We start from the raw sequence: 25,389 nt of genomic DNA, 5'->3' as shown, positions 1-25,389 counted from the left end.
TGGCTTACAAAGTCTAGAATATTTACTGTCTGGCCCTTTACAGAAAGTCTGCCTGTGGCTGGGTAACAGAATCATGGGTTCAAACCACCAGTGAGTCCTAGGACAGTCAACACCCACAATAAGACTATGAGATCTTACGGGACAAAAACACTTGAAATATTATTACTTTAATGCCCCAGGCATTTTAAACATTCATAAGATCGCCTTTTTTCAGAAGTCACGTCTTCCTAGGTACAGAGCTTGTGTCCAGGATCAGAGCCAAGGGTACCACTGATTCCTTCATAGCAGAACATGCTGTGGGGGCCACCCGGGTGCCTGACTTCTCTAGTGAAGTCCCCACCACACCCACAAGAGGGCGGGGTCCACTGACACAACCACAACTGCTCATGAAACACACTCTGTAGCTTCACTGTGCTGTGGCTCTGTGCATCCCGGACCGTCCCAGCACGACCACGTCTCCCACGCCTGTGACAGCTGTCCAGGGCACAAGGGGGATATCGTGTCGGCTGGTAAGTATGCCAGTACCTGCTCCAGCGCATCAGGCACTGAGGCACTTGAATGTTCTGGACAGAGTGGAGTTTGTAATTCCCATAGGAGTTAGTGTGAGGAAAGGGGCTTTTCTAAGTAAGTAGTAACCTTAGCATGTAGTTAGCAGATTTATAAGCCCCCATCTGTTTACACTTGTTGCCAAGGCTTCCCAGACTGTAAGTAGACAAAGGCTGTTTGACATGAAGCAAAGAGAGAAGCTGCTTAGACGGCACTTTCTAGTCACATAAGTACCTGTGTCAACATCTGGTCATTCTTAAAGAGAAGCCTGTCCTTCCGAAAGCCCTAGGCCTTATTTGATTCTCCCAAGGTAATAGTAATGTGTTTGTCCTCCCTTCTATTCTACGGTTCAAGGCACCTCTATGCACACTGATGCCTGAGGTTCCAGTTAATTGTCAAGGTGGGGGAGGGGGACAATGTGGACACCAGCACCGGGAGACGCATTCCACGTGACCCCAGCACACAGCACTGGGCACCTTGGTACTGACGGTCCTTGAGTCTTCCTAACCTCCCCTGTGCTCGCTAAAGCCTGTGAGGTAGTCCTGGGTCAGGCAGTGATCCCTCCCGTGAGACAAGAAGCGAAGGCACAGAGAGGTTACGGCTTGTCTGCCACTGAGTGGCCAAGGACAGAGCCAAGCTGGAGGGGCATCTCCCATGAGGAATACTTCCTCCCAGCAACTGGCGACACGAACACGGACACATGCAGGAGGACCGACTGGGCAGCCAGGCAGGACCATCGGTGCAAGGACACGGAAGAGTATGGAACAGTTCTGAGCCAAGCACCCCCGATTGGAAATAAACTCATAAAATAAATACTTATTTGAAACCACATGAGGAATGAATGAAGCATCACTTCCTACTGGAGCCTCACTTCCCTCACGTATATGCTATTGATTCAGGCTTAGAAAATCCATCAAGACCCATAGACTTCCTAACATCTCTGAACTCTTAGCTCTGTCGCTTAGCAGCTTGTGAACTCTCGAGTGTCCCTGTAGATTAGGTCCCAAAGATCATGACATACCTGCATTCATGTGTCACAGCACTATAAAAACCTCCACACTTTCCCCATTACCAGCCCACGCAGACATCCCAAGGACCCAATACTCCACACTCTCTAAGGGCGTGTGCACCTGGCCATGACCTACATACACGTCCCCAAACGCCAACCTGGCAGCTCGCTGGGCCTTCAGGAGTGACTTGTACCACTGACTGTTCCACTCTGCTCTGCACGCAAACTTTGTGATCTAGACTCTGGGTAAAAACCAGGACGTGGTTTTGTAATTTTAAATCTCCATGTGAGTCAACTAGCTGGGCCTTTGTCCCCGTCACCCTGCTGTTACACTTTCACATGCTACACCGATTGCTGCATCTATTACATTTTTATCATTCCATTTTCACTGTAAGCTCCCATTTCCCATCATGTTTGAGGAGCTGTTGTTTTTCTCCTTTTAAAAATATTTCCCCAAGTACAGGACTACCTTTTCGTGTAAGGAGAATGAATAATGAGCACACGTATACAGGAAGGGCACATGCACCACGTTCTAATGCGGAGGTGCCTGGTCCAGGGGTCTGCTCTGACACCCATACTGCCTGGGAAGGGCACGCTCACCCAGCTCAGCCAACACAAGTGGCACCTGTCCTTCCCACTGCTGGTGACGTGGCCTCCTGAAAAGTCTGCAGCATACTACTCAACCTGGGGAGTGGAAATCATACCAAACGGGATACTTCTGTTGGCCTATGAGAGGCTGTGTGGAGCTCTGGAACCCCAACTTTTCTGTCTGGGGAGAGCCTGCCTCGGGACAGAGGCCTCTCGCTAGAACAGAACCTGCCCCTCCAACCTCAGCAGAGATATGTGGCGAGCATGGAGAGTGAGTGGCAGGGACTCCCTGTCCTGCGGTGGTGCCACCCCAGGGCCAGGAATTCTACTTTCTGACCCCGAGAGAGGTTTTCACAAAAGTGAAAATGAAAAGCATGAATACAGGGAACTGCAAAAATGCTGTGGATTTTGGTTACAAGTAAGGTGACTGAAAGCATCATATCCCAAGGGCACCCACTACTGAGTAAAGCAAGACATCATGTTTTCTCTCTCATGCTAATTTGATGCTAACGGGCTGTGGCCAACGTGCTGCTTGGGTTTTAAAACATGCAGAGAGCAGCGTTTGCTGTGTTGGTGCCCCGCCCACACCAACCTGATGGGACTGACCAAAGGCTGAGGAATGGAGACAGGAGAAGGCCCTGCCCCACGAGGCCACGAAACCAAGGGCTGCCGGTGCACGCCTGTCCAGAGTGTTATGGGGGGACGGGCAGGGTCACACCGGCAACTCTGCAACACGGTAGCTTCCAATCCCCATGCAGACAGAAAGTGGCGTCGGGCACAGAGCTAAGGCACGAAGGCTGCAGCAGGTGGGGACACCAAAGGTCCAACAGTCCCCGGGGAGGAGCGGCATGGCTCGCACAGCTGCCTTAGGACGGAAGCTCAATTCTTTAAATGATGAGAGCATAAAACAACCAAATCCCAGTGTCTTCCCCTGAGAAGAGCATTTAGTTCTCCCCTCGGGGTCCCTGAGCGGCGGCTCTGGGGAGTCACCTCTGCTGTCATGCTTTCTCCTCCATCACGTCTTTGCCTGCTGCCTCTTTCTGATTTGGCTTCCCCTGGAGCAGGACCTCGCCCTCGGCCCTCGTTCACAGCCTGATGAAGGCAGTTGGCTGGCTCTGCTGCTGCTCGGCATCCGGGGGCGGGAAGACGCTGGAGATGGCCACGTCCACGATCCCCTGGCACAGTTCTGCGTAGAGCTTCCTGAAACACGTTTGGAAACACACCATTGAACAAGTTCACCCAAGCGGGCGCGGAAAAACCAGAGCTTTTTCCACGTCACAATCACATTTACACAGCTCACAGCTGGCTCCCACCATCCATCCAGATACTCGGGGCACTGCGGGTGAAGTGTCCCCTTAACACGTATTTCTGGAAGGCCCAACAGGCGGACAAACAGACCACTGCTTGGCCGTGAGCTGCATGGTGGACAGGCTATTGCACGATAAGAGCCCTGCTGCTGTCTGGGGAGGGGACATATGCAGTGGCAGCCCTCCCCACAGCAAGCTCCTGCTCCGTGTGGTTGAAGGGACTGTAAGAGTGATGCCCCAGGAGTGACAGCTAAGCTGAGACCTGGGGAATGAATGAAGTTGGAGCAAGAATGGAGGACGGCAGTAAAGAGGGGAGACAGACACAAGGACAACGAAGAAGGGCGGGGGGACAGAAGGGAGGTGGGCTGGGGACATGATCAGTGAGGGGGAGGCTGCAGACGAGGCAGGAGCCAGGCCACGGCCAGGAGTATGGACTCCATCCAGAGGCGCTGGAAGCACCAAAGCAGAAAAGCTACGGAGGAAAACCTCCCACCACCCAGGTCTTCAGAGCAGCAAGGGGCCCTCCAGCTCCCTTGGTCACTATTCCCTAGAGGTTTCTGCCCATTGTGTGGGCAGCTCACGAGGCCCAAGGCTGCAACCTCAGGACCGACTAACGCAGGCGAAAACCGGAGGCGTGTGGTCCAGAGAGAAAACCCACATCTGAGACGATGCTCAAGCCAGACATGCTCACCCACCTGACTGGCTGAAGACACATCTGGACTCCAGGCCCGGAGCCCAGGGCAGGCACCCTGACCTACAGGAACAGAGGTCTTTACTGCCCCGCTGTCCAGTCTGCTCCCCATCACAGAAAGGGGATCTTGTCCCCCGCCCCCATCCCTTTTTACTGCCCCAAGGCTGGTGCTTCTAAGTCCCAATGTCGTGTAAGGCCCTCTGGGAGGAAAGCATGAAAAGCCACGCCTGCATTATCCGTCTCAGGAAGTGCCGACTGCCAGCAGACCTCCATCTCCCGGCTGGACAGCTGCCCCCCGCGCCCAATTCCACAGCCCCTGTCCTTCTGTCCAATGAATTGAGTCCCCCTGTCAACAGTTTGGTGTGGCCAAATCACTCAGCCTCCCACTTGTAAGGGACAGTGACAGGAGGCCTGGAAGGCAGTGATGGGGACAAAACTTTGGACCCGGCACGTCCCCAGGAGCCACAACTGTCAAATACGCTGTGTTCAGTGCTTCATGATGCTCATCTTGAAACACTTGGGAAGGTGCTTCCCAAAGGGCAGGCTCGGGCCAAGGGGAGGACACAGCTGTGACACGGGCAAGTCAGCTCATATCTGAAGCACTTGTGCTGCGGAGGGTCACCGTACACAGGTAGTCCTGTGCCTCTGACATCCTGCTCATCGTCTGCGACCAAACAGCCGCACGCTAACACCGCACAACATGTGGGGGGCTGTGGCTCCTGAGGAAACACAGGTCTTCCTCCATGTCATCATGTCACCACACCTGTCAGCCCTCAGCCCATCCTTCCTTTAGGACACAAATAAGACAGCATTTGAAAGTTCACATCCTTCAGTACAAGAACCGGACTCGTGCCTCATGCCTCTCAGTGCGGCCTGGGTCCCTCGTGGCTTCCCGGGCCACCTCACGGTAAGCCCCACCCCACCCCAGAAGCCCTCTCCATTCAAAGTCATGCCCCTAAAAGACAGAATCGGTTCATTTTCTGTCACAGACTTGTACCACAGTATGATTCATAGTGATTAATCGGGCAGTGTCTGTCGCCTCCCCCAGTGGGCTTCCTTGAGGACACTCACTTTACGTGACCTCCTCCTACTCCTTTGGGGGGTCACCTCATTTCTCCAGGATGTGCATGGAGGACACGATGAAAGGATCTCAGAACCAATAGCCTTTGAGGGGCAAGTCCAAGTGAGCTTCCCTCACATGTAAGGCCTTCCATGGTGCAATCGGACCCAACTGTCCCCTTCATTGTCCCTTACTCTGTGACACCACACTGCAGCCAGGCCTCTCCCAGGAGGAACAGATGCTCCCCTGGAGGGGGAGGCAGAGTCTGCTCACCTGTGCTGTCCCACAAAGCCTGGCACCAAGCAAGGTCCTGCTGGACACTGTCCCCTTCCTGAAGGCTGTCTCCTACCCTCTGGGAGCATGTCACTCTCTTCTCACATCCCAGCTCCAGCTCCACTGCCTGCCCGGGTCATCACATCCCCCCAACTCCAGGGCCCTGCTCACTCACTCTGTCACACAAGAGGGTCCCCTCTCGCAGTTACTAGCTTTGTTTGAAACTTTCACAACTACCAGCCACCTGAGCGCAGACTAACGGCTCAACGCACGGGAAACTGGGAAAGGAAAGGCCTCAACAAAACCCTTGCCGGCGGGGTCCTCCCCAGGGACTCCTGTTTTGTCACACCCACCCTGACAGCAGTCAAGGGTGACGGAACGCACCACCTTGCCCACACCCGTCACAACCCAGTGGTGTCAGGCTTACTGAGCACATGCGGGGGCGCCGTTGACCTCGATGAGCCAGACCTTCAGCTCCTCGTCCACCATGAAGTCGAAGCCAAACAGCTGGAAGCTGTGGTAAGGAAGGTGTCGTGTGCTGATGGCGGGCTCCACGCTCGAGAGGCAGCTCCTGCGGGCAGAGGGGAGAAGGGACCCGGAGATGGGCTGGTGACGGTACACCACGTGTGCTCACAAATCGGCTTAACCAAATTACCGACAGATGATTCAAGACGATGCTACTTAACAGGCGACTTGTTAGAAGACTGCAACCACATATGTTCGCACAGCACAGGCTGCTGTCCAAGCTCAGCATTGTCACCGTGACCTCTGTAAAGGTGGCCGACGCCCACAGGAGGGCTGCTGCCACACGTGTTTGTGACAATAAAACATTTGCATGTGTTGTCTCCATAGAAAAGAAAGGGACCACTATTCAGTGAAGAGCAGAATTGCCACAAAGAATGTTGGCCTCATTGATTTCTTTTGCTAGGACCCAGTTTGGACGCCAAATTGTTACTAATTAAAAGACTGAAGAACTACATGTATTGAAACTAAATGTTGAAATAGAACAGTATTGACATCAACTACTGTTTGAAAAAACTGGGGGAAAAAACGGAAAAATTGAAAACACAGAAAGAAGTTGAAAGTGAATCTCAAACATATATGAGGTCAGAGGTCAGGCTGCCGCAGCCAGAATCTTGGTCATTGTTTTAACCTCTCCAAGCCAAGCTTTGATTTCTTTTTCCATAAAGTTGGAGGTAAGATAATGGAACTATGACTAATAAATCACTGTTGTCTAATATGGCCATCTCACAATACCTGTGCCATCTCTGTTTTATGAAGGTCTTCCTGATTTCCCCGACCTAATGTTGGGGCAATACCTACCTTAGTAATAGAATATATTATAATGACTCCAAGATCACCAGGGGTAGCCATCCCTCTACTCAACGGTATAGTTAAAAGGAAAAAGGTGTGGGGAACTGGCTTCCACGTGACTAACACTAGGGTGTAGGTTTTGACTCTTGACTTTAGAGACCTGTGGCCTCTGTGAATGTGGGGCCAGGGTCTGGCTCCCTAGACCAACCTCCACCACTCTCCCAACTCTAAGTGTCAATTTTCTTTTTTTCCCCGTAAAGGAAAGTATTTCTATAGATATGTTTAAGCCTTTAAAAATAACTTTTTGGACAGTTAGCCATTGAAGAACCAATAGGAATAAGAATTTTTCCTCCCATTTCATCTTTAACCTGTACTGGCCAGCCACATACCACATGTTTTTCTAAGTCCTATTTCTATGCTATGAGAGAATACCCTTAACTTTTGTTTTAATTACAACATTATAATTAAAAAGTATTTTAAAATACTATTTAGTTTTGATCTGGTTGTTCTGGCTGTTAGTTTTTCCTTTACATACTAGAGCATAGTGTACTTTCATTCTTTATCCTTCAGTATTATTGGGGTTTTATCTCTCTCTTTTTTTTTCCTTTTGCCATGAACATCTATTATTTAATGAATCTTAAAAACAGAGGAAAGACTCATTAAAAGTAATACTAAGATTTCAGTTGACATATCAACAGAAAAGACAGAAGCCAGAGGTAACGGTAAGCCACCATCAAAGTGCCAAAAAAAACTAAATGCTGATCTAGAAATCTGTTTCCAGAGCGAATATCATTTAAAAATGAAGACAAAATAAACATATTATCAGATAAACAAAAACAGAGATAATTCATCACCAGCAGACCTCACTTTTTTAAAAAAAGCACTAAACATGATTTTTTTAAGAATAAGAAAAAGGATCATAGACAAAAGCAAGAATATGCGTGACAGAAAGAGAAGCAACATGAAGGGTTAAAATGTATGGGAAACTCAAAATGAATATTAACTGTACACAATAATAAAAACAGTGTCTTGTGAATTTAAAATACGTGGAGCATTAATGACCATCCATGTGCCCACAGTCCAGGCTCCCCGCGTGGGTCCCTCCTGCTTCCCGAGAGAGAGCCACTATTTTGAATTTCGTGTTTATTACTCCTTTGCTTCTCTCTATTTTCACTATCCAGTACCTTCCTCTAAGTAATGTATTATAATATTAAGCTTTGCTTGTTTTTCAATTTATATGAATGGAATCAATTTGTACCTAATATACAGCTTGTTTTTTATTTTTTCAAATTTTTGCTTGACAATACGTTTGTGTAAATGCAGTAAAAACACCCTTCAGGAATAAGGTGAAATAAAGACATTCTCAGATGATGGAAAATTAAGAGGACTCATCACAGCAGAACTGCCCTAAAAGAAATGCTAAAGTCTGAAGGGAAATGATACCAGAGAGGAACCTGGAACTTCAGGACTGAATGAAGAGCAAAACTAATAGCAAATATGTAGGTAAATAAAAGAATATATTTTCCTCCTTTTATATTTAAACGGGAAGGGGTTTCTTGTACATGGCATGCAGTTTGCTCTTGTATTTAAAACAAACCCAACATATATATATATGTATATATATGTATATGTATATACATGTATGTCTGTATGTATATATATGTATGTGTATATATATATATATATATATATATATATATATATATATATATGATGACAGCAATAATTATAATGTGGTGGAGAGTTCAACGTATGTGAATGTAATAGACACTACAACTATAACAGAGGGAGAGTGTCAAGTGAACTATAAGGTTATAAGGTTTCTGTATTTTATTTGAAGTAGTAAATTATTAACTCTAAGAAGGCTGTGAAATATTAGGTACATAAATTGTAATCTCTAGAGTTTACACTAAAATGTAGATAGATAAGCAGATAGATGAGATATCTATATCTATCTATCTATCTATATCTATGATAAATATATATAGAGAGAGATAATATCTATGAGGTATATATGTACATATAGAGAGAGGGAGAGAGAGAGATGGGCAGGCAGACAGATATAGAGATAGATAGATAGACAGATATAGAGATAGCTAGGCAGATAGATGATAAATATAGAGATCGATAGATAGATAGGCAGACAGACAATAGATATAGAGATAGACATAGATATCTACATAGATATAGCCAAATACTCAACAGGAAAATTAAAATGGCACTCTAAAAAAAATTCAAACAATTCAAAAGAAGTCAGAGAAATGAAAAGCTAACAAAAACAAAAAATAGAGGGAACAAACAGACCAAATAATAAAATGGCAGATATAAATCCAATCGAACCAATAATTACACTAAATTTAAATGGTATAAACACCAATTAAAAGACAGAGATCATCAATCATATTAGATTCAAAAGAAAACAAAACCAAACCCAACTCTATGTTGTCTACCAGGGCCCACTTTAGAATTGAACAGAACAGAATAGAACAGATCAGAACAGAACAGAACAGAATAGATGGAAAGAGATACTCTACTAATCAAAAGAAAGCTGGCTATATTGGTATCAGGCAAAATTGACTTCAAAATAAGAACTATTACCAGAGATAAAGGCAGAAATTACATAATGATAGAGTGGTCAATTTCCCAAAAGAGATAACAATTCTAAATGTATATACACTTAACAACAGATCTTCAAAATATATGAAACAAAACCTGATGAAACTAAAAGGAGACACAGAGAAATCCATAATCATACTTGGAGACTTCGATGGTTTCCTCTCTATAATGAACAAGTAGATCTGAAAATCAGCAAGGATATAAAAGACTTGAACAGCACCAATAACCGCTTTCACATAATTCACATTTATAGAACCTGCCCCACTGGAGCACAGAAAACATTATTCTTAGTGTATCTGGAACATTCACTAAGATGGACCATATTCTGGCCATGAAACAAACTTTAACATATTTTAAAGACATGAAACCATACAAACTATGTTCTCTGGCCATAATGGAAATAAAGTAGAAATCAGTAACAGAAAGATGTCTGGAAAATCCCCAAATAGTTAGATATTAAGTAAAAACTTCTAATAAGGCATGCGTCAAATATAAACACACAAGGGAAGGTAGAAAATAAAAAAATGAAAATGAAAACACAACATAGCAAAATCAGGGGTGCAGCTACCATGTTTCTCTGAAAATAAGACCTAGCCGGACAATTAGCTCTAATGCGTCTTTTGGAGCAAAAATTAATCTAAATTATAATATAATACCAGGTCTTAGATTAATGTTTGCTCCAAAAGACGCATTAGAGCTGATTGTCCAGCTAGGTCTTATTTTCTGGGAAACGTGGTAATGAGTACTTAGAGGGAAATTGATAGCAGTAAATGCTTGTATTTTTTAAAAAATAAAGTCTCTCAAATCAATGATGTAACCTTTCACAAGGAAACTAGAAAAAGAACAAATTAACACCCTCCCCCCCAAAAAAAGCAGAAGGGAATAATAAAGAGCATAAATTAAGAAATCAAAAACAATAGAGAAAATCAATAAAGCCAAAAACTGACATTTTAAATAGATTAATACAATTGACAAAGCTCTAGCCAACCTGTCCAACCAAAATGGAGAGAAGATATAAATTACCAGCATAAGGAATGAAAACAAAGACATCATTACAGATCCTATCAATATTAAAAGGATAATAAAAGAATACTACAAATAATTATTGCCCTTAAACTAGACAACTCAAATGGAAAGATTCCCAGAAAGGCAGAAATTCCCAAAGGTCTTCAAGATACATGTAAGCAAAAAGGATAGAATTAAGTTACCTTATGATGTGTTTGATTTGTAGTAAGATAGTATTCTCCAGTGTGATGTTCAATGCAGCCGTCAGGTACTGACTGAACTCTTCAAAGAACATTTCGTTCCCTTCTTCGTATTTCCCATAGTTCTTTGAGTGTTCCTTTTGAATGCAGTGATTGGTCAAGTGGCAGGTTTTGTCTTGGAAGTTATCGGCATGATACGGTTCTGATGCAGTCCGCAGCACACCCTCGCGATAGAGGTAGATGTTATATTGGTGATCCAGCAAGACCCAGCTCCTGCAAGTTCACGAAAACACTTTTACTCAGGTCGCCCAAAGTTTCTTCACATCACACACATCATCCCACACCTTGACTGTTTTGGGTGGGAAGTAGAGGAAGGAGGTTAGGAGGTGCGTTTTAAAAGTAGACGAGGCAAGGCATGGCAATTAGCTAAGACAGTGATTGCCTTTGTAATGGGCCAACTGATGGCAAGGAGATACATGAAAAAGATACAGCATTTTGAAGAGAGGTGATGGGCTGCTTTTTAGGCTCAGTCTATGGAAGCTCCGTTTGCCATGCCTGCCCCTTTAGTAACTTTAGGAAGAGGGCTGTTCACCCTGAAGCTGATTTGACATCACAGGGCAGCAAGTCAGCATGAAGGAAACAGACTGTCTCTGGGGAGCTGACAGCAACGTCAAGGGCAGGCTGGGCTGAGGGCTGCTCAGGGTTGGAAAGCAACGCACAACCCCTTGCCAGGCCTCCTGCTCAGAACGTTAAAATCCAAAAACCTGAGGTGTGTTCATAAGATCCTCAAAAGAAGGGACACAAATAATAATGTCAGGATATATTATTTGTCAGGGTCAGATGATCTGTTGTGTCTGAATTAGGTGTCCCATGGGTATCTCTTGGCTTCTTCTACAAGCAAACCCCATATATTTTATACCCTTCTTTTTGGACCCACAAGAAGTCATTTTCGTTGAACAGAATATAAAGAAAGAAAACCCATAATCTTAGTACCATTTTCTAGAAAGAAAAACGGAATTCAGCACAGAAGTTCAGTTTCACTCAGCTGCGCTCACTTTTGGTCACATATTGAACACTTGGTCACCATGCAGTGCCCCAGGCTAGTGAGCCTGGCAAAGAGCTCACCTAATGTCGAACTTGCGATGACCTGGCTCCAGCAGCAGAGGGCGCTCTAGGTACTTCTGGATCACGTGAACCTGGCCTTGGCGGTCTATGAAGTCCAGAAGTTCCGTGGCCTCCGAGGAGATGAGAATGCCTTCCCCTAGGGGAAATCAAACCGGAAACAGAAGTTGGTCCAGCTCCTCCTGAGAAATTGCTCTGCGCACAGCCAGAGGGAAGCGCCCACAGGATGCTGGTTGGCTGGCCATTCTTAGTTCCCTGCGCCCAAAGCACCACTGTCATTCAACCCTTTCTCCATGTAGGGTTGCAAACAATGTCTTGGCAGGCTCCAACCACAAAATTCCATTTTACAGACACTCAAAATGTCCAGGTACCCTGGATAAATGCCATCACCCTCCCATTGGCTACCACGATAAAAACAATGCACACGCACTGCCTGCGTCTACTTCTAACACTATCCTATGGAAACACCTGGGAGGTTAGGGCACAAATGCAAATGGAGCAGTGGGTATCCTGCAGCTTTGTAATAGAAAAATCGGCTCCAAAGTGTCCGTCGACATTAAGTAAATGATACCATAGCCTGTTAAACAGCTTCACCACGATGTATTTTGCATACCATAAAATTCTCCCATGGAAAGTGTGCACTTCAATGGCTTTGGGTCTAGTCAAGCAACCAACACTCCAATCTCAGTGCCAGACAGGAGGGGGGCAAGGGGTGGGTGGAAAGGGGAAGGGATGAAGAAGTACAAAGTGGATGGCCTTTTTCTGACTAGACTTTGGGTCCATGACAGCAAGACATCCTGTCTGTCTCATTCACCCCATATCATTACTTCTCTTATTCATTCATACATTCACTCACTCAATACCTATACTGACCTTTGCTGAGTGCCAGGTGCTATCCACAGCACTGAGCACCAGTGTGACATGGCATGACTGTGCTTTAACAGGATGTCTATCTGCTGTGTGTAGACTCAACAGAATGGTCCAGAACATGAGGACAGGGAGCAGTGCTCCAGGTGAGAGGTGAAGGCCGAACAGGCTCGATAGTGCATGTAGATTCAAGGTTGGACCAACTATACCTGTCATGCAGTGGGTACTGAACATTTGTTTAACAAGAATAAAAGCCATTCATTCAGCCTATTGGTTTCATCTGTGGTTTCCAAGCAGGATAAATGAAGGATAAATTTATTCTTGACTCCCAAAGCAAAATGGCTTAGTTGCTTGGCATGTTATTCTCTTTCCCTCTCTTTGCTGCTGACATCATTGTGTTTTGTCGTGGTAAGTGTCCACGGACCACCCAGGTGGGATCACTGCCAGACTTGACAGGCCCTTCTGCCAAGGGCCCTGTGGGGACAGCGTCCCAAAGAGCAGTTTCCAGGCTCTCGGTCTCACATGGAAAGGTGCTGGCCATCAGCTGTAACCAGTTAGCCATTCTGATGTAACTGCCTTGGCTGAGCTAGCAATCACGGATTGCAGTTAGCAAGGGTTTGGTGGGTTGGCAGAGAAGCAGACGGTGGATTGCGGATTTGTGGATCCTGCTTCCTGTGTCTCCAACCCAGCCGCCAGTGAGACTATATGTCACGCGGGGTCTCATGCAGGGTCTCTGCTCCCGCTCCCCATATAAGAACGCAGGACATGGTGAGGCCAAAAGGAACATCCACGGAGCCATGGATGAGAGGTTCATACTGCTGTAGTCTCAGTGGAGGCTGGGTTGGAAACACAGGAAGCAGCATTCACACGATCCGCAGCCTTCTGCTTCTCTGCCAACCAACCTCACTTATTTACTGCAATCCGCCGTGCTAACTGCAATCCACTGCTTGCCAGGCACCATTCGCTGCTAACGTAGCCATGGCAGTTATATTAGGGGCCAATGGCTCACTAGTTACAGCTGACGGCCAATGAGCCACAGCTGATGGCCATCCAATCACAGTTGATGGCCATTTACTACCTGAGCCAGCACCTTTCCACGTGAGGCCGAGAGCCTGGAAACTGCTCTCCTGTCTCTGTCCCCACGATATAGTAGTATGACTCCCCTACCTATGGCTCTGTTGGTGTTCCCTTTTGGCTTCACCATATCCTGCGTTCTTGTGCAGGGAGCTGAGTCCCTACATTACAATCCCTATCTCACTCCTGAGTCTCATGCCAGTCAAGGCTCTGAGGCAAAAGGTGTCCTTACAATGGCCATCCTGACTCCACCCAAATCCACAGGAGGAATCTAGAATACTGTGGATATCTATTTCCTCTTCCAAGTCCCCCATTTACTATTAGAATCAAGCTAGGGGACAGTACTTGAGAAGAGGTCACAAGAGGAGAGAGAGAAGTTGGAGAGGTACCTGGCTCATGGCAAGATTTCAAGTCTCCCAGTTTCAGGAGGTTCCAGGTGATGGGGTCAGAAGGCCTTCTCCAACAAGGCAACAAGTAAGCTGAGAGACTCAGAAAATGACCCATGAAATGCATCCAGGTACACACAGGTGTGATGGTTTGCAGGACACCAGGCAGGCAGCTACGGGCCGAGCAAGGCCAAGAATGAGCTGTGATCAGAGACGGGCACTGTGGGGACAGAGCCAGGAGTGCAGTTTCCAGGCTCTCGGCCTCACATAGAAAGGTGCTGGCTCAGGTAGTAAATGGCCATCAACTGTGACTAGATGGCCATCAGCTGTGGCTAGTTGGCCGTCAGGTGTAACCAGTGAGCCATTGGCCACTAATATAACTGCTGTGGCTATGCTAGTAGGAAAGAATGGGGGCTAGCAAGAAGGTGGTGGCTGAGCTAGCAAGCACGGATTGCAGAGAGGCGGATGCCGCCAGCGAGATATAGTGGTGTGACTCCCCTATCTATGGCTCCGTGGCTGTTCCTTTCTGGCCTCACCATGATGTCCTGCGTTCTTATGTGGGGAGTGGGAGCTGAGACCCCGCATGACACCCTCTACGATAGGCACATGTGAAATGTGCAGGCTGCCAGCAGGGCTCGGTCGGAGCTCATGCTAACACCATTATGTCTGAGAGGAGGACTGGCGAGAACAGTAGCTTTGACTCAAGTGGAAATGGCAAGAAAAAGTCTAATTCAGAATATGCCTTGCAGGTAGAGCTGAGGCATTGGGTATAGGTAATAAAGAAAAGAACAGTCACGATGGATGCTGGGTTTGGGCTCCCAGAGAAAAGTGGGAAGACTGACAGGCGGGCGGTGAGGGGGTAGCGTGGGAGGGAAGTGAAGCGTTTTCTGCCAGATGTGTGAGTTCCAAATACCTGCAGCAGGGTCTGGAGCTTACAGGGAAAGACTGGCTGGAGGTGCATGCGCAGACATCACCGGTATGGAGGTAAATATTCAAGACAATGCACCTAGACGTGCTGGCTACCCTGGAGGGTGCAAGTCAGCCATTTAAACACATCATTAAACTCTAGCCGACGACAGGGACAGGACAAGGGGGCAGGAATGCCAACTCACCTTTGGCCCCGGCAGACGACTTTGCAATCCAAACATTGCCCTCTCCATCCTCTTTCTTTTTGTTGTAAGATGCCACGAAGAATTCCCTCTCATCTGTCCTCGCGTTACAGATGGGCAGGTGGGTCCCGTTCTGTGCGGGAGCAGCTGGGGTCTTCAGGTTGGTGGGGTAGATCACGTAGGACTCGGGGAACCACGTGCAGGACTCGGCCAGTTCTGGGCTTGTCTTGATTAGCCTGGCACAGGACATGGGCACAGGGTCAGGCTCCCTCCTTAGTACTGTCACCCTATCGAGAAAAGCCAGTGCTCCCCAGAGCTCGTCCAGGAGGCAGCATGTGACCGGGGGCTGGGTGCTCCCCCTCCCTCCCCGGGCCCACCTGTAATGCCTTTTCCGGGAGACACAGCTGTACATGCAGCCTCGAAGGCAGGTGTCAGCTGGCTCAAAAGGGGCCTGATGTCCAGAACCTCAGCTCTTCTGAAAATGCATCTCCAAGGAAACATAACTTGAAATCGTCCTGGGCCAACACCTCTTACCAAGTATGCCGTGGGTGAGCCAGCTAGGCCCACACTGAGAAAACGAAATGGGGACTGAGGAAAGTGTTTGGGGCACTAGAAACAGATGGCCTTGGCCCATGTCTCTGGAGAGGAAAAGCTACGACTCAGGAATCTGAGCTATCTAAAGACTTAATTCTTCATTTCTAGCTTTTCATTTCTGAGCCTGACTCCAGAGACAGAACAAAGGAGGAATCTTTCTAAGAGGACATAGGATTCCAGCAGTCATACCTCCCGCCCCCAAAATAACATGACACGATGGAAGATAATGTCAGGTCTGGGCAAGCCACTTAAACAGCAGGATTCTGAGGGGCTTCCCATCACCTCTGCCTCCGTGTCAGACCCCCGAGGCAGCATCACATTGCTAGGTCAGGCCCTGGGTCACAGAGCAGTGCATTTCCCGACACCACACACGCAGGACGCAAATTGCCAGGTCCAAGTCGTACCTGTGCTCTGATCCTCAGTGCTGGGAATCAGAGTCAGGGAGGAAGAGGCCCACCGGCCTCCCCCCTCCCCCCCGGGCTCCCTCCTCTACAGAACTGTTCATATGCAACCTGGGCTTCAGAGCCACCTGCTAAACCCAGTCTGTGAGCAAATGGCAGAAATAATGAAAAGAAATTTTGAATTGGGATTTAAACTAAAGTTATCATAATGTTAAAGACAACAGAATTTGTGTTACTCGAACTCAAAGGAACAAGCAAAAAACCATTTCTAATCTACTGCACGTTCAACGCTATCAGTGCGGTCCGACAGGGTGGCCACCAGCCAATGTGGCTTCTGAGCCCCTGAAATGTGGCCAACGTGACTCAGGAAGTGAATTTTAAATTTAGTTTAGTTTTAATTTTTGAAACGGAAACATTGTAAAATATTTTCCCATTCAGCACAACTATGCTGCCTTGGTAGCATGACATTCCATTTAAACTACTGTGTGACCTGAGACATTTTTGTTATGTCTAGGCGTGCATGTCAGGCACATGTATCGTTTCTAGTGTTACACATCAATACATCACTGTTACTCAGGGACAATAGATTGATTCAGTCCATGGGTGTTTTTTTCCATTCACTGAGACATTATAATGTTTATCGCACATAGAACACGAATTAAGCAAGACATAATTAGTAACTAAAGTAAAGTATAATTATGTTTCTAGTTAAATAAGTATGGACACATTTTAAAATTTAAAACAAAGGTATACTACTGATGCAGAATTGAATTAGGACGCAGGAGCTAGAACTTCAACCAGAATAGGAAAAAAAGCACCAGACTTTGATACCCATTTGCCTTTCAACAGTCAAAAAAGAATCAATGATATTAGTGGCTGAAATCCAAATTAAACATTCAACCAAAAAATTTACATTTATAATAGGGTCTATGCTTGTAACTTTGGTCAGCTATAAAATGGCTTGGATTCTTACACAAAAAAGAAAACCATTTTAGATGGAAATGTGGGAAAATAAATTAGTTTGAGGAAAAGACCAAAAAAAAAGTATTTTACAAAAAGTGAACACTTTCGTTAAGTCACTTTAGTTAAACAATTGCCCATAGAGTATAAAACAGTTCCAACAATGTTAAAGATTGATTCAAATTTTGAAATCTAATAAGTATTTTTCTTCAGGTGAGTTGTGATATAAGAGATGCTGCTCAGTTAATACTTTGGGTATATTTTGTCTCAAAGGATTTCCAAATACATAAAAAAAATTGCCAAATTGCAGCCTAAAAAATGTCAAACTCGCTGTCTAGATACGTTTTAGACCTTTACATTTGTCACAGAAGAATTTCACCTACGTGTGAAAAATCAGTGTCTGTCATGACAGATGGTACTCCAGCTATGTTGGGTTAAAATTTAGACTTACTGGGATTTTAAAAGATGTTTCCTTTATTGCTTTATCCTACCGTCTGCTACATATTGGAAACATTTACACTCAGTTTGCTGAGGCCCATTCTATAGGAAGTGGCATGGATACAGTTGTTAAAATGGCTTAGTATACTCCTATACTTGCAAATGCTACAATGATTTGCATTTGACAGAACTGTTGCAAGAAACAGAAGACAAGGAATTTGATGATGCTGTGTTCTTTGCTTAGGATAGTCAGATGGAGGAAGGGTTTTACCAAGATTTAATGTACAGTTAACTCCAAGTTTTCTTGAAATCAAGGGAATGCTTGACAAATCATTATTTTCATCTAATAATTCATTATTTCATTCGACAATCAAAGATTAAAATGGCAGTGTAATTTACATTTTCTCACCTGTATCGACACTGCCATGAACAAGCTAATTTAAAAGCTCTAAGGAAGGGAAAAGCAGATCTTATTTATGACCTACCCAGACAGGTATGAGAATTTATGTTCCAACTTTAGAATACAAGCCAATGATAATGATTTTACATGTTGTTAGAACATGACAATATGCAGAAATTTTAATTGTAATAGACAGCAAATTGGCTATAAAATTGAAGGGAAAATTTGTAGCTGGAGACTCATGAAAACCTGCATGGGGAGAAATGGATACAGAGCTGCTGGCGCCAGTGAGTTGGACAAAAAGTAGACATAGTCCTATAAACACCCCACTTCGTAAGTCTGGAGCCCAGAAAGAAATGTGAGTGGAGAAAGGGCAGCGGCACTGAGCTCTCTTCTAGGGTCATCTAATGATCTGTTTGGCTGCACACCCATGGTCACAAGTCACCATGGATAGGATACCAGGGACCTGCTACAGCTCTGACTCAGGGGCCATACCCAACTTCCCTACTGAACTGACAATAGCAGTCAGTGACAGCCAGTAATAACAAGAGCTCTCACTTACTCTGTGTGAACTACCAGGCAGGCGTTATTCAAAGCCTTGACATGAATTAACTCAGAATCCTCACAACGCAGACGCAGTTACCATTATTATCCCCATTTCACAGAGAAGGAAACTGAGGCACAGAGTCCCACACTTCACTCACATCACCTTATTCAGTCCTCACAACCACCTGAGGGATGTGGTGGGGCTTAGAGGGATGAGGACACTTGCCTAAGCGAATCAGAGCAAGAACGGAGGCTGCAACCCATGGCACTGGTCGCGGACCTCAGTCACCGTAGCACACTGTTCTCACAACCCAACTTTGCAGAGAGGGGCAGTGTAGCAGATTCTGTTATGCCCTGCCAGGTGTCCTTTCCGAGGAGACCCCGGCTGCTGTGACAGTGGCTGCCAAGGGCTCATACACGCCCCTTCTCCAGGGACCAGCCCTGCCCAGAACACCAGACTCCAGAACACCCTGCAGTCAATGGCTGACACATCCCGGAATAAGGAACCCTGCCCCCCAATACATCACTTACACAGGAAATGTACCCATTGGCCCTGCCTTTGGGAGCCTCTGGAGGCTTCATCAAGCGCTAGAGTTCAGACTGCAATCAAAGCAACTTAGAGAAGCCTCCAGAACGGGCATGTGTTGGCTTTTAAGTGAAAGTACATTTGCCCTTTCAAAAAATAACCCACATTTTTCCTGAAGTGTTTCATAGTGAAAGTTAACACCACGTGTGTGAGAACTCAAGAACAGGTTTAAAGGAACACTTACTTCACCAGAGAGGCTTTTCGGCACAGTTTGTCAGCCCCCCGGTAGTAATTCACCAACTGCAGCAGCCCAGGCTCGTGACCTGTGAAGGAAATGGGGGGGGGAGGTCAAGGAGGGTACCAGGATGGGTCAGCACCCTGTGCAGTGGAGGGAACAGCTGTGTCACACACACCTCACTCTCCCTTTCAGGACTCGCGGTTATTCTATCCCCACATAGTAGCCCCATAGCAGGTATTATAATGCCAACGGCATAGGGCTGCCTGAGCCCACTGCTGCCATTGTGTTTTCTTCTTAGAGTGGAGGGGCACTTTCTATTTCACCTCTCTGGGTCCCCATCGCACCCCTCCTTGGCTTAACACACAGGGACTTATGTGTCACCTCTGTACAGGAAGGAGGAAGGACTCCAGCCATCCCACTCCTGACCTCCCTCACCTTGCTCCCTACACCCGGCAGGGAGTCCAGAGAACTGCCGCTCCTCTTCTCCAACATGTCTGCCTCTGCAGACTTCCAAGGGAGGAACCAAGGGAGGTGCCAGGAGGTGAAGGAAGGTGGCGGAGAGGCGGCGTCTATGAAATCTGAAGCCTGAGCACTTGCTGCTGTGCATGAGTCCACAGGCACACTCATTTTCAATAGACCTTATTGCGTGTATCCCTCCTCCATGAAATTAGAGTGGCAGGGATACAAAAAAAACAAAAGCCTCGACTTTTGTTTCAAATCCTAACAAAATGCATTGCATTTCCAGCAATAAGAACAAAAGTGAAACCAAGCAAAGGGAGTCTGAGTTGAAGTTGCCAGAGGTAAGAATAACTGATCAGAAAACAGCATCCAACGAAAAGTTTCAGGCACCACTGGGCTCCCACCGGATTCCAGGCTCTCACCTGGACCTACCTTCTCCCAGAGGCCCCTACCTTCTCCCAGGAGCAACCCAAGCCTCTACCACATTTCTCCTTGGGGCCCATGTCGTGCACTTTCAGCAAAAGGAAAAGATCCCCATAGCGCAGGCATAAAACCATTTTGCTTGTGGGGTGCCCTGTCCTCTCCCAAACATCAAATCTGCTGCCTTTGTGGGGCCTGTGTAGGATTTGGGGCCTCTGGGTGGCTTCTGTTACTTCTCCTGGGGCCTGAGCCATGCACCCCGCTCCAGCCCCGGCAGAGCCACCTTTCTATTCTTAATATTAGGATTCCAGCCGAGCTTTTCCCGCTGGGCACTGCCCAGGTCAAAGAGGCACGAAGTCAGTCAGGCGCGGAAAGGCACAGAACCAGAAGGACCCGTTCCCAACTGCCAGCATACTTTCTTCTGCTTTGAGGGCAGCTGTTCCCTTTGCTGAGAGCTTCTTGGGGAGACAGTTAACAAAAGGGGATCTCCACGCACATTCCCCACATTCCAAGATTTCTGGGTTGAAAAGAGCCCTTCCAAGGAATCGCCATCACACGCCATAAACCAGTATAAGAATGAAAGTCGTCCATGGTACCCAGCGTTCCAAAGAAAAAGTTTCAGTAAGGCTTCGAGGTCACCACAAAGTCTCCAAAGCATCACGATTGCACTGCCCCTACCCAAAGCTCTGTGTAAGCTCGCTGCAGCCAGCCGGTTCCAAAAGGCCTGTCTGCAGTCTCTGCGCCTTCACCCTCCCCACTTCTGACCACACCTATTTCTAGAAACTGTCTCCTTCCCTAGACTCAGAACACTGCTCGGTGTGGCTGCCGTCCAAGGCAGTGATAGCTTCTCCTCGTTATCGTTTCGCCCTCGGGGTCTTTGGCCCCCACTCCGGGGAGATGGTGCTCGGGAACGTGGCTCCCTGGGCGGAGGCTGCGCCTCGGCTGGTTGTGCCGTGAGGAGGGGCCACGAGGCCGCACTCGGCCAGTGCGGGAGGAGGTGAGGCATCTGCACCGCTTCTGGATTACGTCACCCGAAGAGGAGCGCGGTGGCCCGTCCCTCCCCGCCAGGAGGCAGTGCGTTCCGGGCGGTGCCACGCCTGCTCCACCAGGTGAACGCAGCCGGGCAGAGCGCGAACCCAGCGTCCCTAAAACCTGCACTCAAAGCCCCATGGGGACCCCACGTTCTTCCGTGAGGCTAAGGAACATCTGAAAACAGACACCCCCACGCCCTTCCCGGGCTGCTCCTAAAGCCCCTGCGTTGGGAATCCAGAGCCTTTCCCCAATGCCCTGGCAGTTTATGTGAGCTCTCAAGGAGCTGAGTCCTCAGGCTTTTCACACAAGTGCCCCTCCCGCGCCCACATCGGGCCGCGTGCAAGCCTCCAGCTGGATGTCACCCGGCTCTGCGCAGACTTGCCCCATGGGGGCTTCGGCTGCGGGATGGGGGTGAGCGCTGCCAGGGGGGGCGTCGGCCGGGGGATGGGGGAGTCAGCCCCGCAGTGCAGGGGCGCGGAGCCTGGCCATGGGGCGCGTCCGGCCCCGGGATGGGGGCGCGTGGCCGGGGGCATGGGGAGCATGCGGTCCACGCCCCTCATGCTGCAGGACAGGCCACTGTCGGGGTGGCAGAGCCGTGACTCGGGCCTGCGTCCGAGATTCCGGAGATGTGAAGCGTTAAGACCTTTAGAGATCTGTGTTTTCCTGGGGAGGGGCGGCGCGGGGGAGATCTGTGGCCTTAAAACAAAAGCGCTGGTTCCAACGGGCCGTGGGGGGCAGGGGCCGGAACGAGGGGGCTCACCCAGTCTCCCGAAGGGCAGCCGGTTCCGCTCCCCCAGCATCAGGTTGAACCTGGGGTTGTCCCGCCGCAGCCTCTTCCAGTGGCCAGAGGCGACCAGCAGCCGGGAGACCTCGGCGTAGACGCTGCTGTTCTCGTCGCGAACCACAAAGGTGAACATGGTGAGGCCGCCGGCGCAGGGCGCGGGGACCAGCGGGTCTGCGTGGGATCCGCCGGCGCAGCGCAAAGGCCCAGCTCCCCGCGTCCCTGCGGGGCCACCCGGGTCCCTGCCCCGCGCACAGGCCCCCGCCCCACCCGTCCCCGGCGCGTAGGCTCCCGCCGCACCGCGCCCCCGCCCGTCCCCGCCGCCACGGTCCCCGCCCCTCGCGTCACCAGGGGCCCCGCCCCACATGGCCCCGCCCCGGCCCCGTGAGCCTGCGCGCCGCCGGTGCGGGAGGGGCCTGCGCTCTGTGCGCCGCGCCGGGGCTGCGGTGCGCGTGGGGGGTGCGCTGGGGAGGGACCCGGCCCGGGACGCGACCTCCGGACCCCAGGTTACAGCCGGGGGGCCCTGCCAGCAGAAGGTCCCTTTGTACGCGGCTCGCTCTGCCTCTTCCACCTACTATTTTAAAGGGACATTTTATCGATTAATAACAAAAAGTTCTGAGGCCCTATCCTGCGTCCCAGATGCGCTTCCATTCTTTTCCTGCTGCAGGGCCACGGGAACCTGGGGCGTCTGGCGGCTGTGGCGCACGGCGGCGTGACTTCGGGTCTCTGGAGGACACGACCCCCAGGCCCCGGGAGCGCTGGGCCCGGCTGCGCGCCCCGTCACTTGCCGGCCGTGCCAGACCTCGATGTCCCATTCCGAGTGGAGGACTGGTTCTTTCAAGTCCCCTCACTTCTGATATCTTGCTCTAACTTCCCTTTAGGAAACCGTTTTCTGGTGCATTTGAGGGACAGAGAAACTTGCTACCCTCCCTCCGTAAACTACCCACATCAGCCAAACACCTCCTTACTCTCCGTCAGACAAAGAACACTCGGGATTCCGCCATCCTGGGCTCCCAGTGCAGGCGTCCACCCCGCGTAGTGTAAAAGCAGCCTCCTCCCAAGTCTGCAGATATTCCCTGGGGCAGGCACGGGCCTGCGGCTCCGCCAGCACCCGAAGGAGCTCACTGGCTCTGAGTAGCGTGCTCGGGGGAGGAGTGGGGACGGCCCAGAAGGTTTGGGGCGCTCACGTGCTCTAGCAGCCCTCCATCCCGGAGGGATAAAAGTTGGGGACAGTGCCTGGCTTCCTCACCTCTCCAGAGGATCTATGGTAATCAGGCTGGACCCCACAAGTCGATTCCGTTCCTTTTGCCATAGTGATCAATTAGACATAGAAAACTGACCCAAATCTGGCCAATAGGATTTTCTCTGGGGTTTTTCTACTACCGCTATGGAGAGAGGCTCCCCACCCCCCCAACTGGAGTTGCTTAGTGGAAGACTGTGGTGGGACAGCCTGCAATCTGCAGAGGGAGGACCCTGTTCAATAATTCAGCTCCCATTCCCTTTGCATTAGGCCTAGCCGTGTGGACGCCTGAGTATATATGGGTCAATAGAACAGAAACGACGTGATGTGCATCTCTTCCTAGTCTGGACCTCAGAAACTGAGATGCCTTCTTCTCCTAGAGGCAGGACATACAGTCAATAACAATAGTAGAACCGAAAGATGTAAGAAATTTACCAAGACTCATTATGTTCTGGGTCACAACGCAAGCCTCAACAAATTTCAAAGGATCAAAATAATTCTGGGCACTGTCTCTGACCACAGTGGCATTACGCTCCTTGAAAATTAAAGCACTTTAAAAAAATGGACATATAATCGAAATATAACATGACATTTGTTTCAGGTATACAACATAATGATGGACTATGTAATGAAAACTGCAATTCCTACACTGAAAACTATAAAAGTAATTGAGAGAAAAATTTAAAGGACAACATAAATGGAAGACTATACCATGTTCATAATTGGAAGACTGAGAATTGTTATGCTGTCAGTGGTTGCTGACTTGACCTGTGGTTCAGTGCTATCCCAAACAAGATGTCTGCACACTTTTCATGGAAAGTGACAAGGCAATTCAAAATTTATACAGAAATGCAAAGGACCAAGAATAGCAGAGGCAATCTTGAAGAAGAAAGTTGGAGGACTCATACTATCAGATATCCAAACCTATAAAACTTATAGTATTTAAGTACAAACCTCTGGTATCTGAGAAAGTATGGTTTTGGCCGAAAGAGAGACAAATAGGCCAATGGGAAGAGACCCACATATATATATATATATATATATATATATATATATATATATATATATATATATAGGCACTTGTCCACAACAGAGGAGATATAGCAGATCAGGGGGAGAAAGGATGCCCTTTTTGAGAAATGGAGCTGAGTCAATGACTATCCATTTGGAAGACAAAAGTAATCATGACCTCTACGACGCACCAACTCAGTGGCAGATGGACTGGGATGTAATGCTCCAAATGGAAAAGGGAAAGCAACACAGCTTTTAAGAGAAAACAGGAAAAAAAACCTTTATGAGCTTATACTAGGTAAGCATTTCTTAAAGACGACACAAAAGTCGCTAAGAATAAAGGGAATGAATTTGGTAACTTCAAAATTAAGAACTCTCACTCATCAACAGACACCATCAAGAGAATACAAAGGAAAGCCCCACATTGGGATGTGATGTCTGATGTGTGTGTGTGTGTGTGTGTGTGTGTTTCTGTGTGCGTGCACACATGCATATGTACTCATATATATCTCACAAAGGACCCAGATCTGAATGTACAAGGAATCACAAATTAATAACAAAGAGACTGGCAAGCCATTCACAAAAAACTGATTTGGGTATTTTAAGTGACAACCCAAGAGGTAAGCCCTCAGCGGAGAAGAAGAGTCATACTGAGAAACTAACTAAGGGAGATGGTTGGCTAAAAAGCAGGCCTCCACCTCCTACTTTAGGGCACTGGTTAAATGTCTACCACGTGCTTAGATATTTAGAAGTTATAAATCGAGCCGACAGGCTGCTAAATAAAACGAGTATCTTCCTACCTGCAAACACACATTTATAAGGATGACTCACCCCAGAGAGGCTGCGTCGCTGTTCTCATGACGCCCAAGACCAAGGACCCTGTCTGATCAGCTCTGCACTGCAGCGCGTCAGTCACATAGGGCCTATCCCAGGATGTGTACTTAATGGCTGCTCTGGGAGGAGAGGGAAAAGGTTCTAATTGTGAACAGTTGGTAAGTTTTTATAATCAGGAAGTAAACAATAAAGTGAAAAGCTCTCATGCCAGGAAAAGTTTAACTGAAAACGCTCCTTTTGCCCTCCTTGGACAGATGACTTCAGTGGGCTCTTCTCGCATGTCACCCTGTACCATGTCTATGGACACCAGTCTGTTTGACATAAGGTTTCTCCGTGGGCTGT

The 25,389-nt window shown here is 48.0% G+C and overlaps 2 protein-coding genes across 2 annotated transcripts in view; one reads left to right on the top strand and one right to left on the bottom strand.

The window, feature by feature from the left end:
* On the bottom strand, positions 1–22,257 carry TTL (tubulin tyrosine ligase). Its single transcript, XM_081069063.1, has 7 exons — positions 21,942–22,257; positions 19,277–19,355; positions 15,171–15,403; positions 11,735–11,870; positions 10,613–10,882; positions 5,902–6,045; positions 1–3,343 (listed from the first exon to the last, which is right to left on the bottom strand). The coding sequence occupies exons 1-7, from the start codon at positions 22,096–22,098 to the stop codon at positions 3,229–3,231; spliced, it is 1,134 nt and encodes a 377-aa protein (XP_080925189.1). The 5' UTR covers positions 22,099–22,257; the 3' UTR covers positions 1–3,228.
* Positions 22,258–22,327: 70 nt separating this feature from the next.
* Positions 22,328–25,389, top strand: part of LOC308505746 (uncharacterized protein) — a gene marked incomplete at its 5' end in the record, with an annotated part of 38,040 nt that continues 34,978 nt past the window's right edge. Inside the window, 2 exons of the mRNA XM_081068426.1 lie at positions 22,328–22,498; positions 22,630–22,803. Of these exons, the coding sequence (XP_080924552.1) occupies positions 22,328–22,498; positions 22,630–22,803 (345 nt within the window). The remainder of the gene's footprint in view (positions 22,499–22,629; positions 22,804–25,389) is intronic.

The sequence above is a fragment of the Rhinolophus hipposideros genome, assembly GCF_964194185.1.
Source record: "Rhinolophus hipposideros genome assembly, chromosome: 12".
Taxonomy (NCBI): Eukaryota; Metazoa; Chordata; class Mammalia; order Chiroptera; family Rhinolophidae; genus Rhinolophus; species Rhinolophus hipposideros.
This window is presented reverse-complemented; position numbering and strand designations above follow the sequence as displayed.